General features: G+C 38.8%; 3 protein-coding genes across 4 annotated transcripts; all 3 read right to left on the bottom strand.

Annotated features, from left to right (window-relative positions):
- Window positions 1-1,684: 1,684 nt before the first annotated feature.
- On the bottom strand, window positions 1,685-11,362 carry LOC108135816 (phosphatidylinositol transfer protein beta isoform). Of its 2 annotated transcripts, none has more exons than XM_041709251.1 (9): window positions 11,209-11,362; window positions 10,762-10,817; window positions 4,181-4,211; window positions 3,990-4,101; window positions 3,772-3,923; window positions 3,263-3,343; window positions 2,977-3,086; window positions 2,735-2,914; window positions 1,685-2,352 (listed from the first exon to the last, which is right to left on the bottom strand). In XM_041709251.1, exons 2-9 carry the CDS (start codon window positions 10,776-10,778, stop codon window positions 2,214-2,216), a joined length of 822 nt encoding a protein of 273 aa, XP_041565185.1. In that variant the 5' UTR covers window positions 10,779-10,817; window positions 11,209-11,362; the 3' UTR covers window positions 1,685-2,213. The 2 variants fall into 2 exon arrangements, with proteins under 2 accessions (XP_041565185.1, XP_017112180.1); XM_017256691.2 differs by lacking the exon at window positions 3,263-3,343 and adding an exon at window positions 3,563-3,640 and having other exon boundaries at window positions 11,209-11,361.
- A 510-nt stretch (window positions 11,363-11,872) lies between these two features.
- On the bottom strand, window positions 11,873-13,250 carry LOC108135740 (sodium/potassium-transporting ATPase subunit beta-1). The gene has a single exon (XM_017256574.2). It carries the CDS (start codon window positions 13,076-13,078, stop codon window positions 12,029-12,031), a length of 1,050 nt encoding a protein of 349 aa, XP_017112063.1. The 5' UTR covers window positions 13,079-13,250; the 3' UTR covers window positions 11,873-12,028.
- A 484-nt stretch (window positions 13,251-13,734) lies between these two features.
- LOC108135734 (sodium/potassium-transporting ATPase subunit beta-1) lies at window positions 13,735-15,037 on the bottom strand. The gene has a single exon (XM_017256567.2). The coding sequence runs from the start codon at window positions 14,802-14,804 to the stop codon at window positions 13,866-13,868; it is 939 nt and encodes a 312-aa protein (XP_017112056.1). The 5' UTR covers window positions 14,805-15,037; the 3' UTR covers window positions 13,735-13,865.
- Between the last annotated feature and the right edge of the window lie 97 nt (window positions 15,038-15,134).

The raw sequence follows: 15,134 nt of genomic DNA, 5'->3' as shown, positions 1-15,134 counted from the left end.
GAACGCGAATTTATTTCAAATATTGAAATTTAATTTTATGTCGATCTATTGATCCGTACTTCGTTTGTCTTTCGTTTAATGAGAATTCCGTTTGTATCTTATAATTTGTCTAAATGGTTGTGTATATTTTATTTTAATGCCTAATTTTGGTGTTCCTTCTAGATGTGTGCCATACAAATGAGATATTGGTAGGGGTTGATGGGACCTAAAAGGAGTTATTGTTGAAGTTTGAGTCCCTCGACAGTTTGCTACAAATAAAGTTGGAGAAAATTCAAACTCGACCAGGCCGAGCTTTTCGCTTACCCCCCACAAAGCCATTTCCTCGTATTGGATCACTTTAGGGAATACGCATTTCTCTTTAGACATTCCACATCCTCTGAATTAGTTGAAGTAAATTCGAGTAAACATTTAGAGCGTTGCTTGGCAAAAAGTTATTTTTCTGGTAAATGTAAATTGTACACATACATATATGGGTAGCTGAGTAAATAATTGAACCAACCAATTCAATCAACCAACGAACGAGAACAAACGAGAACTCACAGCAAATAACAATTTGACGCAATTTATACTTTATGGAATATATCGTAACGCATTTCGCTTTTATCATTATTATATTTTTAAAGTACTACCCGATTCAAGTGTCCTCTCTGTATGTATGTATGTACAAATGTTTAATATTGTATTCAGTGTGCTAAGTGGATGCCTGTGTTCGAACCGATTGGCTATAAAAATAAAAAGCTGCTTGTCCCCATTCCGTATGCAGTATATATTTAAATCCCCTGATTTCTCCCCAGCCAATTTCCATTCCCCATTACCATATGGTGCTAGCTGACTGCTTTAAGCCTATGAGGTTCAATTAAATTCATTCGCCTTCTTGTTTTTGCTTTTATCCCTTTTACTGGGCACAAGTGCGTCATGGTATCATCGTGAATGTGGGTTTCTGGATCATGAAAATATAGCTTTACAATGAATGATGATTCTGTTAAAAGCTTTCAATATTTTTGGTTTTGGTAGAGATTATAGTTTTAAAATGGACGTTTCATAGATAGATCAATAGTTTTGCATAGATTTCAAGAGTTATTCCTTCATTTGAGCAGAATTAAGTGGCAGATAGTAAAAAACTCGAGGCGTTTTTGAGGATATGTGCCTACAGCAGAAGAGTACGGTGTATCTAAGGTGGTTTACTTTAAGGATCTCCTTTTATTTTGGGCATTTTAGATATTGGCAGTTTTCTAGTGTCTTCGTGTGTTTGAAAAGTTTTGAGAACGAAAATACACATTTCCTTGGACAAGTCGCATTACAATCTTAAAATGTTATTGCATGCAGCCAAGATGGAACATAATGCATGCAATCGTAACTCGCAGCTAACTCAACTTGCAAGCGGCTCATAAATCATTCAAACTAACCCATGGAAGGCAACTGTTTGCACAGCCAATCCAATCCCCCCAGTCTCTGCCTCAATTCCCTGGGATTTCTTGAGATTGGATTGTTACATTGACTTTTTGAAATGCAAATCAAATGCAGACCACAGATGCATAGCCAATGAATGCAAATAGACATGCCTGCATAGGCTCCTATGTACATATACATATATTCAGAAAATCACATATTCAAAATGCTCCCACCTCTCGCCCTTCTATCATCGATTCTGGGTTAGTCATACAGGTCATACAGGATGTTTGCGTTTAACTTTTTACATTAACTGTCATTTGGTTTATTTCTCAATTTACAAAATGCAACTTAAACAATTGGATTTGACTTGATGCAGGCCAAGCGTGGAGGAGAGTGCCGTCAACAGATGTCCTGTGTGTTTGCTCACTATCCTGGCTACATTTTACATACAGTGCAGTGGAAGGAACTTAACTAACTTACTGCGGTTGCAACAGTTTCTCGGGCTCTTTAAATTTGTTGTCGTGTGTGCTACACTAGAACTAAGCTTTGTTGCTGCGGTTGCCGTACACTTGGTGTTTTCTTAGTTTTCTTTTGTTTCGGTTGACGCTGCTTGACGCTGTGGCTTCACATTGCTTTCATTTCGTTTCGTTTCGTTTCATTTTCTTTTTCATTTTCATTTTGTTTGCTTGGTGTTAGTTTGTATCGTAAATTTATTTATGCAATTTTATCTCAATTTCATTAATCTGTATTGTTTTGCCTTTTAGTTCTTGGTTTGCCTGGTTTTTACATACACATATTTTGTTTACAATTTTCTACTACACTTAATCGGCGTCCGCGCGCATACCCCGCACCTCGCCCACCTGCCGCGCCTTGTCCAGCTCCTCCTTGGTCTGGTCCTCGATGGCGCGGATGTCCTCCATTGTTAGACCGTACCAGCGATCGGTTGAACAGAAAACTTGGCTAAAGTGGAAAAAGATTAAGATGTTAACAGGAGGTTTTATAGTTTTGTTTAAAAGTTTAGCCTAATCAGATTTGTTTAAAATGCGTCGACTCTCAAGACATCTATCCTGATATAATACACATTAACAGCACAATATAAAATGTTGAATTGAACGTTCCTTACTTAGACACCTTAACAATTTAGATCAGCAATTTAAAAAAAAAAAATTGTTTCTAATTTAAATAGAGCTTTTGAAGAAATACATTTTTAAAGCAATGATTTTTAAACAAAAATATCTATATATATATATATATATAGATATATCATCAGTTATAAGTTACTGATAATTCTCTTAAAAATGTATAAAGCTATTATTCTAAAAACTCCTTTATAGACAATTACCGATGGAAGTTTGTGAAAAGGCGACGCTCCGACTTCTGTATAAAATTCTCTACTCTTGTTTGCAGGCCGAACCATTTGAACTCGCACGTGACCAGCTTGTAGCAGGTCATGACAGGATCCACTCGCTTTTTCCAGTCGGCTCCCACCAGGGGACCGCGACCCGTTTTCTTTGACTGGTAGCTGAAAGGATAGTCGAATCGTGAATGCGACACTCAATGGGCAGGGCTCAAATTATTGCTTACGTGGTTGGATCCTCATCGGGCTTGTAGTCCGCAGGCAGGACCGGATCGTTGGCAATGTCAATGTGCACCACCTCCCGCATTTTCAGCTTATCCGGCGTCAGCTCGTGCACCTGTAAAAGCAAAAACCGGGACAAACTTTATTAGAACTACTTAACTTGAGCGTACAAAATGGAACATTGAAAGCGTTTACTACATAGAGACATGCACATGGATCGATGGCGGATCAGAACTACAAAGCTGAACAGAGCGGACAGCAAATGAGGCACAAATAATAAACGAAACTCACGTTCTCGATAGTGCCAATGTCATTTTCAATGTGGTTCGAGTATACGTCTATTTTAAAGTTATTATTCATATACCCAGGATTCTTAACCGAAAACCGAACGATTACAAAACCAAACCAAAACAAAGCCAAACAAATAGGGTTGTGGAATTTTGTCAAAATCATATTGCAGGTTGATCGAATGTGGTTAGTCGCGGTTAGTTAGTATTCACAATCAAATGCATGGATGAGATGAGGTGATGTTGTGGAGAGAAAAGAAGAGAACAAAAGTTAGTTAGATCATGCTGTGGATCCTTGACTTACATTTTCTGAATCGCCCGCATCGCCGACGTGCAGCGTGTCGATGATTATTTTGAAAGCATCTTTCATGAATTTGGGGTTCTAGAAGTGCAACATAATCAGAGTTATCAGATTGGCTCACGCAGATTCTTATCGAAAGCCGAAGAAATACTAGTTTTTGTTTTCCAGCCCCCCATTTATTTATTGCACTCATTTAATGCTCCCTCAATTACCGTGATAATCGTTCGACAATAGGGATAGGCATTCCATGCCTCTTCGTGGATCTCCAATGATCCTTTGGGTGCCAATAGTCTAATGTAGGCTGGAACTTTTGATTGCAGATGATAGATCTTATATGTATATTGACCGGAATTGTATTTGCCACCTGCAGGGAGAACGGGAAATTAAATGTCCACCCGGAGTTATCAATTATGAATCGCAGAAAGCTTACCCAGCAGGGGGAAGTCTTGGAAGGGTTCGTTCTTTAACACCTCGATGCCCTCGCCGCCTCCCGTGTTTTCCTTTGACGCCTCGGCCACCGAGAATAATTGTGCAACTTGATACTGTGGAGCAGAAAGGGGGAGATGGGATGTTACTTCCTGTAAGGCAGCGGGCTTTTCCACCAGCTAACTACTCGCTTACCTCTTCCACAGTCAATGGCAAAGTCACACGGCTGCAACGAGAAAAAAAAACAATGACTGTGTCAGCGAATGTATGCATAAAGGCTTCACGATTTTAATTAAGTTTAATATAACCATTTTAATTAAATACCAGGCCCGTTCACAAAAAGCTGTTGATACCCTCAACTCCCCGGCGAGCACACGGGTATATCGGATTCAGCGGGAGTGGGAAATATGAAAAAATCAACAATAAGCCATGAAATTCAATTAACAACAACCTTTTTTAATTCCACTTTAAAATGAACGGTAATCAGATAACTTTTCAGTACCAAGTTAACTCGATTTTGCAGTTTGTCACTTGCCAACAAAGGAGGAAACCGCACAAAAACAACAAAAGTCAGTAAACACATTGAAATAGTTTATTTGTTGACCGCATCCGCTTTAACTGAGAGCATACTTTGTTCACATTCCATTGTTTTATTGTTCAATCAACTCGATAAATTACTATACTAGATAACTACTTAATAATCTTGTTAAGTTGAAGCCAATAACTTGAGAGATAAATTTATTTTGCCAAATTGTTTTGTTCACTTGGAGTTCAAAGATGCATTGTAAATATTTGCCTCAAATTTGCACAATTAGAAGCCCTTCAAGCTGATTTTACATTGTCTGTGCAAAGTGCTCAAGCCCTAAAGTATGCAACCACAACCTTTAGGCTACTTGTGAGAATGACCATCCACAACTCTGTCTATAGCCAAGCAATCGAAGTCAATTGATTCTTGTTGAGATTAGATTGGAATTAGTGGGTTGATTTAAAGGAAAATCATATCAGCTAATTGAATGGTCTACTTAACTATGTCTGGCAAAAAAGTTTCTTCCACTAGACAATTTAAATGATATTTTTAATTAAAAGCTTACATACATAAGTGCTCGTCGCATTAACAAAAATCGCATAACAAAACTGCTAGCAACATGAAAGTTTTCCAAGCCTTTTCTGATTTTATTTGCATGCATATGAGCACCCAGCCACCCACTTCCGGGCCAAACACTCATCCTCTTATTAACACAAAAAAAAGGTCGACAGGCAGCGGAAGAGGGGGTGGGGGGAGCTGCAGGAAATGTCCTGGGTCCCCATATAATTATGCCAGCCTTGAAACTTGTTCGCATCGCTTGACTTTTGTTGCGGTTTTGGCGGCTACCATTTAATTTCAAAAATTTTACCAGCCTCTGCCGAAGGACAACGCCAACGAAGAAAAATGCTCTTTATATAATAAATAAAAACGTATTTAATATCAACAAGCATATTATTTATTTATTATTTTTGACTTTTTTGGTCTTTAATTAAAAAATAAACATTCAGTTTAGTAGTTAACTGGTTTACTACATTCAAGAAAAAAATTTTAAAGTTGAAAACTTATAATAAATGTTTATTACCAATCATTTGGTGTTTCTCCTTGCGCTCTGGGAATTTACCACGTTTATTTTAAAGGTACAAAATGTAGCTACAAACTGTAATCCAAGGAAAGTCAACAGTCAACGGCTTGGCAAATGAAATATTTCCCTGCGAATAAAGGCTAAATTGCTCCCCCGGTGCGAGGGAAACCTTGGCTTCCTTGCATTCACAAGGTGCGAACTAGAGCTCCTTGGCCATAAAGAACCAGAACCTCGTGCTGGCCCGGCTTTATGGCCTGCCATCCGTTGTCGCTTGCTCACATCACATAATGTGTAATACACAAATGCCAAACAATGCGACACAAGAAAACACGACACGACTCGAGAACAATCAAAGTGGCGGGAGAAAGTAAGGGGGAAATTCGGTGCTTTGTTTGCTGGGTGTCTTGCAGACGCAATTAGCCTTTTGGCCCACTGTTGACACTCGTAATGATGTGTTTCCTAATTGCCAGTCGGCTTGAGCAACTGGTAGGCGTGGCAGTGGGACCTAGTCTTTAACGCAGCCCACTCAAAAGTTGGCAAACTACGCGTCGCCCCTGAAAAGGTTAAAGTTCGCAGAGCAGAGCTTTACAGGGAGAGGAGATAATGCCTCTTCTATGTTTAACTTTCGCCTGAGTTCATCTGAGGGATTTCCCCAAATAATTTAGGAGTTTGTGCGTGTCGGGAGCAGGGGCACCGAAAAGTTAGAACTATAAAGGGGCTTAGGGCAAGAGAAAACATTGTGTTGCGGTGTTTAATTGTTAATGAAGTTATTTGGAACTTCACTTAACCATTGCATAATCAAAACGAGGGAATTCGGTTCTTGAAGTTCATGTACAACGGGGTGTAACTAAGACTTCAGCTTAGGGTAATTGATTAAACATTCATTTAACACAGAATTTATAAGGCAAGGTATTTATGTTTTGAATTTGGCCAATCCCCTGAAAGTCAAGTATTGTCTTATTGTTAACTACATAGATAAATGAATTCAACGACATTATCAAATCTTTCATTTATGCAAACAGTATAACTTTTCTTTTCAACAAATTTCGACGCAGCATTTGTCGTTTAATCAAATTAGATTGTAAAACTTTTGCGCAAATAATTGCCCATAAAAAATTATTCCGCTGCCTTCATCCACCAAACTTTTTCTCTTCGGTAACAAAAAGCCATATTATATTACTGGGAAATGCTAACGAAACTCGTAAAATCTGAAATCCCAAAAAAAAAAAAAAGAAAAATCATTAGAAGACAAACTGATGGCGGAACCCAAAGCGGAAAACAGAACGTGTTTGTGTGACAAAAGTTCGTTCTCAATAAGTTTAGTTTATGCAAGTAAATAGATACATTTCCAAGAAGTGAGGGTGAAACTAAATAGTCGAATCAACATCTAACTGCGTCGAATATCCCAATGCGAAAGATCAAAAGATATGGTCTTGTGTTTGTGAAGGTTTTCTATGAATCACAGCACAATGGGAGCAATAAAGAAATTATGCAAAAACGAAAACAGAAACATAAAAGAAATCGCCTCACATGGATGGAGGGGTTAAGAGGGGGCGGAGGTTGGTAGGAGAGTCACGAAAAACAAAGCAACAAACAACATCAGGCGTGTATTGAAGAACTCTTGATGAGGCAAAAGTTGCCGAAAGAAACACTCGGGAGACCCCTCAATTCAATCCTCTTTTGTGGCCATGAACAGGCGAAATTTGTTTGCTCTTCTTGGCATAATTGAAAATGGAAAGTGATTGTGTTGTGCGCTGTGTGTCCGCATCTGGAAGTGGGCGTGTGTGTGGGCCAAGGGGAAAGCACTCGGCCAAGGCTCTTATGGTGGCCATTATTGAGGGCCACCCACTGGTCAATGCCGCAATTGAAGTCCAAAGCCAAGTAATAATTAATTTACCCGCAGTAAAGATGTCACAGAGCGATTGTCCGTCGAGTCAATCAATAACAAAGCAACGCGTTATTCAGAGCACTTTAATTAATGTTGCTTTTGAACCTATGACTACCAAACAAATCTGTACTTCTACCACGAACTTATTATCAAAAACTATTTTACATTTTAAGTATCTTTATTTCATTTCATTTATATTTTATTTATATTTTATAGACAGCTTACCATTTATTTAATTTTTATGCATAAGTTTTTTTCAATTATATATATTCTTCAGGAACTAGCCATTTGCCAATATCATACGATGGCCTAGCAACTAAACGTTTTAAACTTGCCATTCAACCATGATATCTGCAATTGCAATTTATTTTCAAAGCGGAGCCCTAAATTAGCTAAGAGCAGTCAGTCATGAAATTTAAATGTTTTGTACCATTTGTGATCCATTTTTTGATAAATTACAAATAGATTTAGATTGCTGGTGGCATACTCCTCTTCTATCGGTACTCATTTAAGCTGGCGGTTAACAGCAGTCACACTCAATTGCCAACCATTTTCGAAACAACTGAAACTTCACACACTCGAGGCATGTAATGAGTACAAACAGTACCACATTGCGAAGTAAAACTACGACACAAACGAAAAACCAAACGCTGCGTGTTATCTTATCGCAGTACATATAAAAACACAAATGGCGGAACTAAATTGGAGCTCGTGCCATTTTCAAATTGATTGTGGATTGGACGAGAGGGGTGTGAGGAGGGCTGTATCTGATGGATACATATGTGGTATACCAAGTAAGCCAATCAGTTGGGGCAGTAAAAGTCACGCTAGGGTTAGTTTATGTCGAGTACCATCGAGGACTGAAATTGAAAACAAGCTCTTGCTTTCATAGATTATAATTGAGAAGTATGAAAGTTTAAAGGCCTTACACTTTGTAACTGTAATAATGAGAAATTAAAGTTAATATAAGTAAATACCTGAGTTTGTTTAAAAGTTTACAGTTAATACAGTCAAACAGGTCCAAAATAACTATTGTACAATTCGAAAGCGTAGACTACTCGGGTAGTTAAATATACGTTTTAAAAAACATATAAACGAAAAGAAAATACATACGAATCAATAACATTTGGTATTAAATTGGAAATGAAATTAAATTTTATAAAATAATTTAAGATTTTTTTAATTTGATTAATTAATTATTCTTTACTGATTAATAGCACTTATATTATCAAAATGAATGGCTTGATTATAATCTGACAGAATAAACTGCACGTTTGTCCACAATCAATTGTTGTTCTAAATAAAGACCTACTAATGTCAAAAATAAAGTGAAGCACTTAAACCATTATTGTGCACAAAAAAAAAAAACAAATATCAGATGAAACATGCAAAATGTGGTCTATCACAATTTGTTTTTGCTTTTTTTTAACTGCCTATGATCCATTTTTCCACTTTGCCCCTTTGCCATTTAAAATTGTTTATCAACCTGGAGCAGCCTGCCTCGGCACGCGTTGGCTGTATTTCCACCTTTATTTTTCATTTAATGATGGTGTTGAAATTTTCATTGCCAAATGGTTTACACTCCAACAGCCGGCAGACGAAAAAATGTGAAAATCTGGAGGGAAAAAACATTTTGCATAGCAAATGCTAAAAGCTTCGTGTGGGGATTACGACATCGAAAACAATTAAAGATTAATGCACCACATGAAGATTGCTTCTGTCAACTTATGGGTGTTTTAATACATGGCATTTCGTTTAAAACTCTTACAAAAACCATTTTTGTGCGGTAAATACTCCTCGTTCTCTTAAAAATTTTTTTTTTTAATTTATGTATGACACAATTCAAATTAAGTCCATTAATGTTAAAAGATAAAATACATTTTTTGATTAAACTGAGTATGGTTCATTACAATAAACTTATAACAAATAAAACTTCTTTATTGTTATAACAAATGGACTCTTAATTGAACTTACACAGCGCATATTGGTTTATTTTCCGTTTAAAAAAGGCATAAATTTACGTATACAATTGTGTGTAATTAAAGCAAACAGAGTATTGTTTTTCTTTTTAGAGTAAGTTGGTAAAGAAATAGCTTTCTATTGCTACAATTCTACGAAGTTTAATAATAATAAATAAGTTTATGGATCATTTAACCAATACTTTAAAACTTTAAGCCAACAAATAGTTTCGCATTGAACAAGAATAAAAAGCTTTACAAAGTAATCAATCAATTATCAGTTATAGGCTCTCTTTATGGTCAATAGAAGTTCAATTATCAGATTGTTGTGAAAGATTGTGTAAGAGCGGCAATTCGAATTTAAAAAAAAAAAAAACAAAATGATAAGAAAGCTTAGATTTACATCGTCTGATTGAGTTTTCTTTTAAAATCCTATGTGCAATCTGATTTGATTTTCCCTGTTTTTTTTTGTCAGCTGCCAAAGTCAAAATCAATTATAATCCGGGCCATTTGAATTCAGCCTTTTGGCAATTTCCGTTAATAAATTAAAAGTATCACTGCCAAAAGGGGGAGCCAAAATGAGAAGGAGAAAAACGTGAGAAATTTGCAAATGAGAAGAATGTCGTGTTGTAGTTTTTCCACCGAAAAGGATTCCAGCTTAAAGCGAGTGACTCAACTTAATGGGGTTTACGCAACGACATTATCGTACTTAACAACTTGTTTGATTAAATCGCAGTGCCAAATGCCGAAAAAGAGAGTTATGGGAAAAAAGAGAGGCGCAAAAGAGAGTGACTCACGAAAAGGCATAATCGACAACGTGGCGACGCTGAGCGTCTGAATACCATTACCTTATTTTTTTTTTTTTTAATTTTTGTATGATGACTCAAAGGAGTTGCTAAAACTAATTAGCAGTGGGAATTCGTATAAGAAATAAGATGGATTACTTAGCTCCAAATCCAACTTAGAACTCATTACGTCATCCCCACAGCTGCAAAATACCTGAGATAGAAAGTAAGGGGGGAGATTGGGCGGCGTGGAGAAGGGGGCGGCGGGGGGGCTGATAAGAAACACAATATTTTGTTGTTGCTGCGGAAAATGCCCGCAAACTAAAATACAGCAAAAACAATTCTAATAAGAGAGATAGAGAGAGAAACGACACGCGACATGGACAGAGCGAGAGAGAGAGAGAGTAGGAGAGAGCGAATGTCATGGAGAGAGCATAAAATCGATTTGTCACAAATCATTTGCGGCTTGCACAGCTTTTTAGGCATTTTAAATAACAAATTTAAATATAAAGAAAAAATGTTATTTTAGCATACTCACAATTCCTTGATCTGCATCTTTGCCAATTATTATCCGGTATTTTCCTGCTTGATTCGCTGCGAGAGAGTGAAGAATACAGAATTAGATTTAAATGCGATTTTGCTGGCGAATTTTAGCTGACTAGTGATTTTATTATTTCCAAATGTAAATGCACTTGCACTCGAGCCGCTTAACCTTCACACGCACTTTCTATATTTAATTTATATATCTGTTAGAACCACTGAGGTGTTTGTTTCGCTGCCAAATGGATGCACTTGGACTTTTTGTTTATGTTTATGATTCTGTTTGACTAAATTAGCGGCGCTTTAATTACTAATGCCTTTTTTTTCTCCAATTGTCGGCTAAAAGCACGAGTCATACGCACATACACACACACACACTTGCGGGCGGACTTTCAATGGCAATTTTGCGATTTGTCGCTGATTTATTACTCAAATGATGACGTACAACTGGGGACTGGGATTTGCCTATTCTCGGGATCGCTTCGCGCTTGCAAATCGGTGGCAGTATTATATTAGTAATGAATTTTTTGTTGTTTAGTTACTGCGTGTCGAATCGGAGCTGAAGTTCGATGTTCATGCAAAATACTTCGATTCCGATAGGCCGAGTATCGATTTTGCCGAGGCCCTATCGTGAGTGCTGCGGTCACACTTAGAGGTGGGCGCCGACAGTTTGAAATCATCGATATCAGCGGCATTTAGTCCAGGGCTGGTCGGTTACCAAAATTTATAAGGGGACTCCAAGTTGTTGGAAAATTTTTAATTTAATGAAGATTGATACAAAAAATTTTTTTTCTGCGAATTTAATGTAACTTGATTTTATATCACTTAATTCGAAACTTTTTTTATCCTAAAGGCCATTATAAAAGCTACACTACATATTAATATTTGATATTAAAATGTTGTACACACAAATTATTTATTTCTATCTATGTTTTTTTCTGGGTGGATAATTTAAATTCATAAATATACGGACTTACAAAAAAATATACCAAATTTTTAATGAGTTATGTGTTAAGTTGGAAAAAAATTGAGAGCTAAGTTTTTAAAGTTTTTTATTCAAATTTTATTATGTAAATCGAAAGAATTGAATTAAAAATAACAAGTTGAAGTTTTCTAGTGTATGTATAACATTTGTATATAATTTTGACAATTTAAAAGTTCATTCGTTTAGGTATAGAAATTATCGTTTACCTATTAATTTTTAAATCAAGAAGTCAAAAATATTTTCAAGTAACAGTTTGGTTATGGATATATTAAAATTCAATTTAGCTGGGTGGCTCCGTAAGGGGCTCAGCTTCAGGTTTTTCCTGCAGCTTTTCATTCGGGGACGGCTCTAGCTCGGGGGATAGAGGCATATCCAATCCACCGAGACGATCTTCGGGGTTATCTAGTGGCGGAGGATTGTTTGCTAGAGCAGGAACTACTTTGGGATCGTCGGTGGTGGTCGAATGGAGCTGATCGATAGCCTCCTTCTTGGCGGTCCCCACGCGCATTTGCATACCGAACTTGATTTGGCCCTTGCCCTGGAACTTATGGTCGATGGGAATGTTGCGGGCCCAGACCTTGCAGCAGACGAATATATTCTTATTTGGTGGCATATTGTTCAGCTGGATGGCCACCACGCGCTGCACACCAGTCATCTTCTCGGAGGCCTCGTAGAAGGGTCCCGGAAAGAAGACGAGCTCGGTGTCGAAGGCCTTGGAGGTGTCGCAAGTCATCCAGATTTTCGGGCTGCCGGCGTACTTTTGCACGGTGTCGTCGAGACCGGCGGGCACCTCCTTGGGCAGGTCGTCCGGAGTGTCGTAGGTCTCCGGCTGGAAGCCAATCACCTTGTTCAGCTTGATGAAGACGGTGGGCTTCCTCGAACCGTAGCCCCACACCGTGTCCTTGTTTGCCTCGCTGAAGAAATCGATGGCATTGTCGTTCAGCTTGTTCAGAAACTCGTCGATTTTGTCGGCGATCGGATAGACATTGGACACTAAGTGCGTGTACCAGGCGAGCACGGATGCGTTGGTTGGGGCCATCGACAGTCCTGGCGGACCCTTCAGCCAGCGTGGCCGGTTCGGCTCGATGATCACCAGTAGGAATATGCAAAGCCAAAAGCACACTATGACGAGAATCAAGAAGTACAGGAGCAGATAGAAGAGCGTAATCCTCGTCCAGGCCCAGGCGGTGCGTCCAAACAGCTTGTGCTCGTCTATGTCGAATATCCGCTTCGACCACGGCAGATCCTTCTTGCGGCGTTTCTCCTCATCCCTGCGAGACTGCTTGACCAGCTTGTACTCCCCCGAGGCCACCATCACATCTTCGGGCATCCTGGCGGTAGTTTTAGTTCAGTTTTGCTTCAACAACAGCTCGATGGAAAAATATTCCAAAATGTAAGTAAGGCAAAGTTAGTTTTGCCCCCTATAAATCTGATTTTTATAATCGTTACTCGTAGGCTACTGTATATCTTTATTCGGTAAAAATCTATTGACTTTTGATGATAGAAACAAAACCAAAGGGCTTATTGGATTGTGTGCTGTTTGAAACTTAATTCACTTGCACATTGATCAAAATCAAAAGACTATATCATAAAGCTCCAAAAAAAAAAACAATCGGAATAGTAACATAAAAATTTTAATTAAATTTTGACTTTTCTAATTTACAATTTTTGTAAAGTTCTTTTGGATATAGAAGTGGTTTAACAGTTCAGAATTCTTTTAATTTTGATTAAAATAGGAAAACAATATAATATAGCTTCCATAGAAACGATCGAATATTTGAAGTGAAATTCATCATAGCTTCAATGGTTTTTAATGGGTGCTCATATAATTCGGAAATTAGATGTTTCTTATTAGGATTAGATTAGAATCTTTACTCTGTATATTGGAAACGATTATAAAACTTTAAAAAAAATAAAAGTTAATCGTGAATTTTGTAATTTTTCAAAACGGACCATATCGGTCCCGACCATATAGTATAGATTTCATTGATCATTGATTTATTTGTATTTTTGCATGCAAAGGTGGCATTTAATTGTCCTTAAACAATCTACTCAGTTAAATAAATGCAACAGGATATTCTTAAGATCAAGTGACACATTTATAGGGGCAACAGGCCTCAGTCGTACCACTCGTCCAGTAACAATGGTGTGGTAGTCTGCAAGGGCGCCGTCAGTCGCAACATTAGTCTGGCCGTGCCCATATAGAGTGGTATGTTTTTGGCCCACACCTGGCAGCGAACTACGATGTCCCTGTTGGGCGGTATGTTGCTGAACTGGACGCCGATGAGGCGCCTCAGGCTGGGATCCTCAAAGTAAGTGCCGCCCTCGTTATCCGAAGAGTCGTTTAGGAAGACATTGCCCTTGGTGAACAAGGCTTCCGCATCGAAATAGCGATCCGGCACATAGTCAATCTTGACATCCAGTCCATCTTCTTTCTTCACCTGGCAGGCCACCCAAATCCGTTTTATTCGCTCCTCCATGCCCAGCTCCACCACGTAGTCGTACAGTTCGTCGGGAGCTTCGTCGGGCAGGGTCATGGCATCATTGTAGGTGATGGCCTCAAAGCCCAGCGCCTGGGTGAGCTTCATCAGGATGCAGGGCTTACCGGTGGCGTAGCCCCAGCTGTCGTCCAAATTGCAGGCCAACATGCGTTTGGGGCCCTCAAGGCCGTACCCTTCCACGATGCGCGACAGCTGCCGCCGGATGGCACCCAGCTCCTTCTCGTTGTGTATGCTCCACACTATTTGCTTCTGGTCGCCCACATATTTGCCGGGCTGGATGCACAGTCCGGGAAACTTGCTGTATCCTGGCCTATCCGGTGGTATGCTGAATGCCATCACCAGCACGGCCATTCCGCCCGTGAAGGCCGCCAGCAGCACGCAGAAGACGATGAAGTAGGCCACCAGTTTGGTGATGCGGCACATGGTGACCTCGAGCGGCGGGTTGCTGGTGCGAATGGAGCGCCTGAAGAGATACTCCTCCACCCGTCGATCCCGCCGGCGACGAAGGCGTCCCACTTCGTAGGGTCCTGAGTACACGATCGCTTCGTTCGGCATGTGCAATTAAATGTGTGCTTTAAATTCTAACATTCGAAACAATGAAGGATTTTGTGAGGTAATTGGGTAAGGTGGCTCGGTCTTTGGGCTTTTTTCTACCCAAAAAACACTATTTTTAACAGGTGAATTCGAGTTTTATTTAATTTTGAAAAACCTAATCTTAGCATTTGGAAAAAAGACATATTTAATGCTCCTTAAAAGAATTAATAACACAAAAAGAAAACAATAACAAAAAGAGCAATAACAAAGCAAACATTTTGTAAATTAACGCGCTTACTTATCGATATCGATAGACGAGTTATGTAGCCTTCGTGCCATTACCAAAGCTAA

This window comes from Drosophila elegans, unplaced genomic scaffold, assembly GCF_018152505.1.
Source record: "Drosophila elegans isolate 14027-0461.03 unplaced genomic scaffold, ASM1815250v1 contig_476, whole genome shotgun sequence".
NCBI classification, from domain to species: domain Eukaryota; kingdom Metazoa; phylum Arthropoda; class Insecta; order Diptera; family Drosophilidae; genus Drosophila; species Drosophila elegans.
This window is presented reverse-complemented; position numbering and strand designations above follow the sequence as displayed.

Coding starts and splice junctions, on each gene's coding strand:
- LOC108135816 (XM_041709251.1), bottom strand. Junction 3,924..3,989: donor CCAAGACTTCCCCCTGCTGG/GTAAGCTTTCTG, acceptor TTCTCCCTGCAG/GTGGCAAATACAATTCCGGT. Junction 2,915..2,976: donor CCCGATGAGGATCCAACCAC/GTAAGCAATAAT, acceptor CTATCCTTTCAG/CTACCAGTCAAAGAAAACGG.
- LOC108135740 (XM_017256574.2), bottom strand. CDS start 13,078: ATGCCCGAAGATGTGATGGTGGCCTCGGGGGAGTACAAGCTGGTCAAG.
- LOC108135734 (XM_017256567.2), bottom strand. CDS start 14,804: ATGCCGAACGAAGCGATCGTGTACTCAGGACCCTACGAAGTGGGACGC.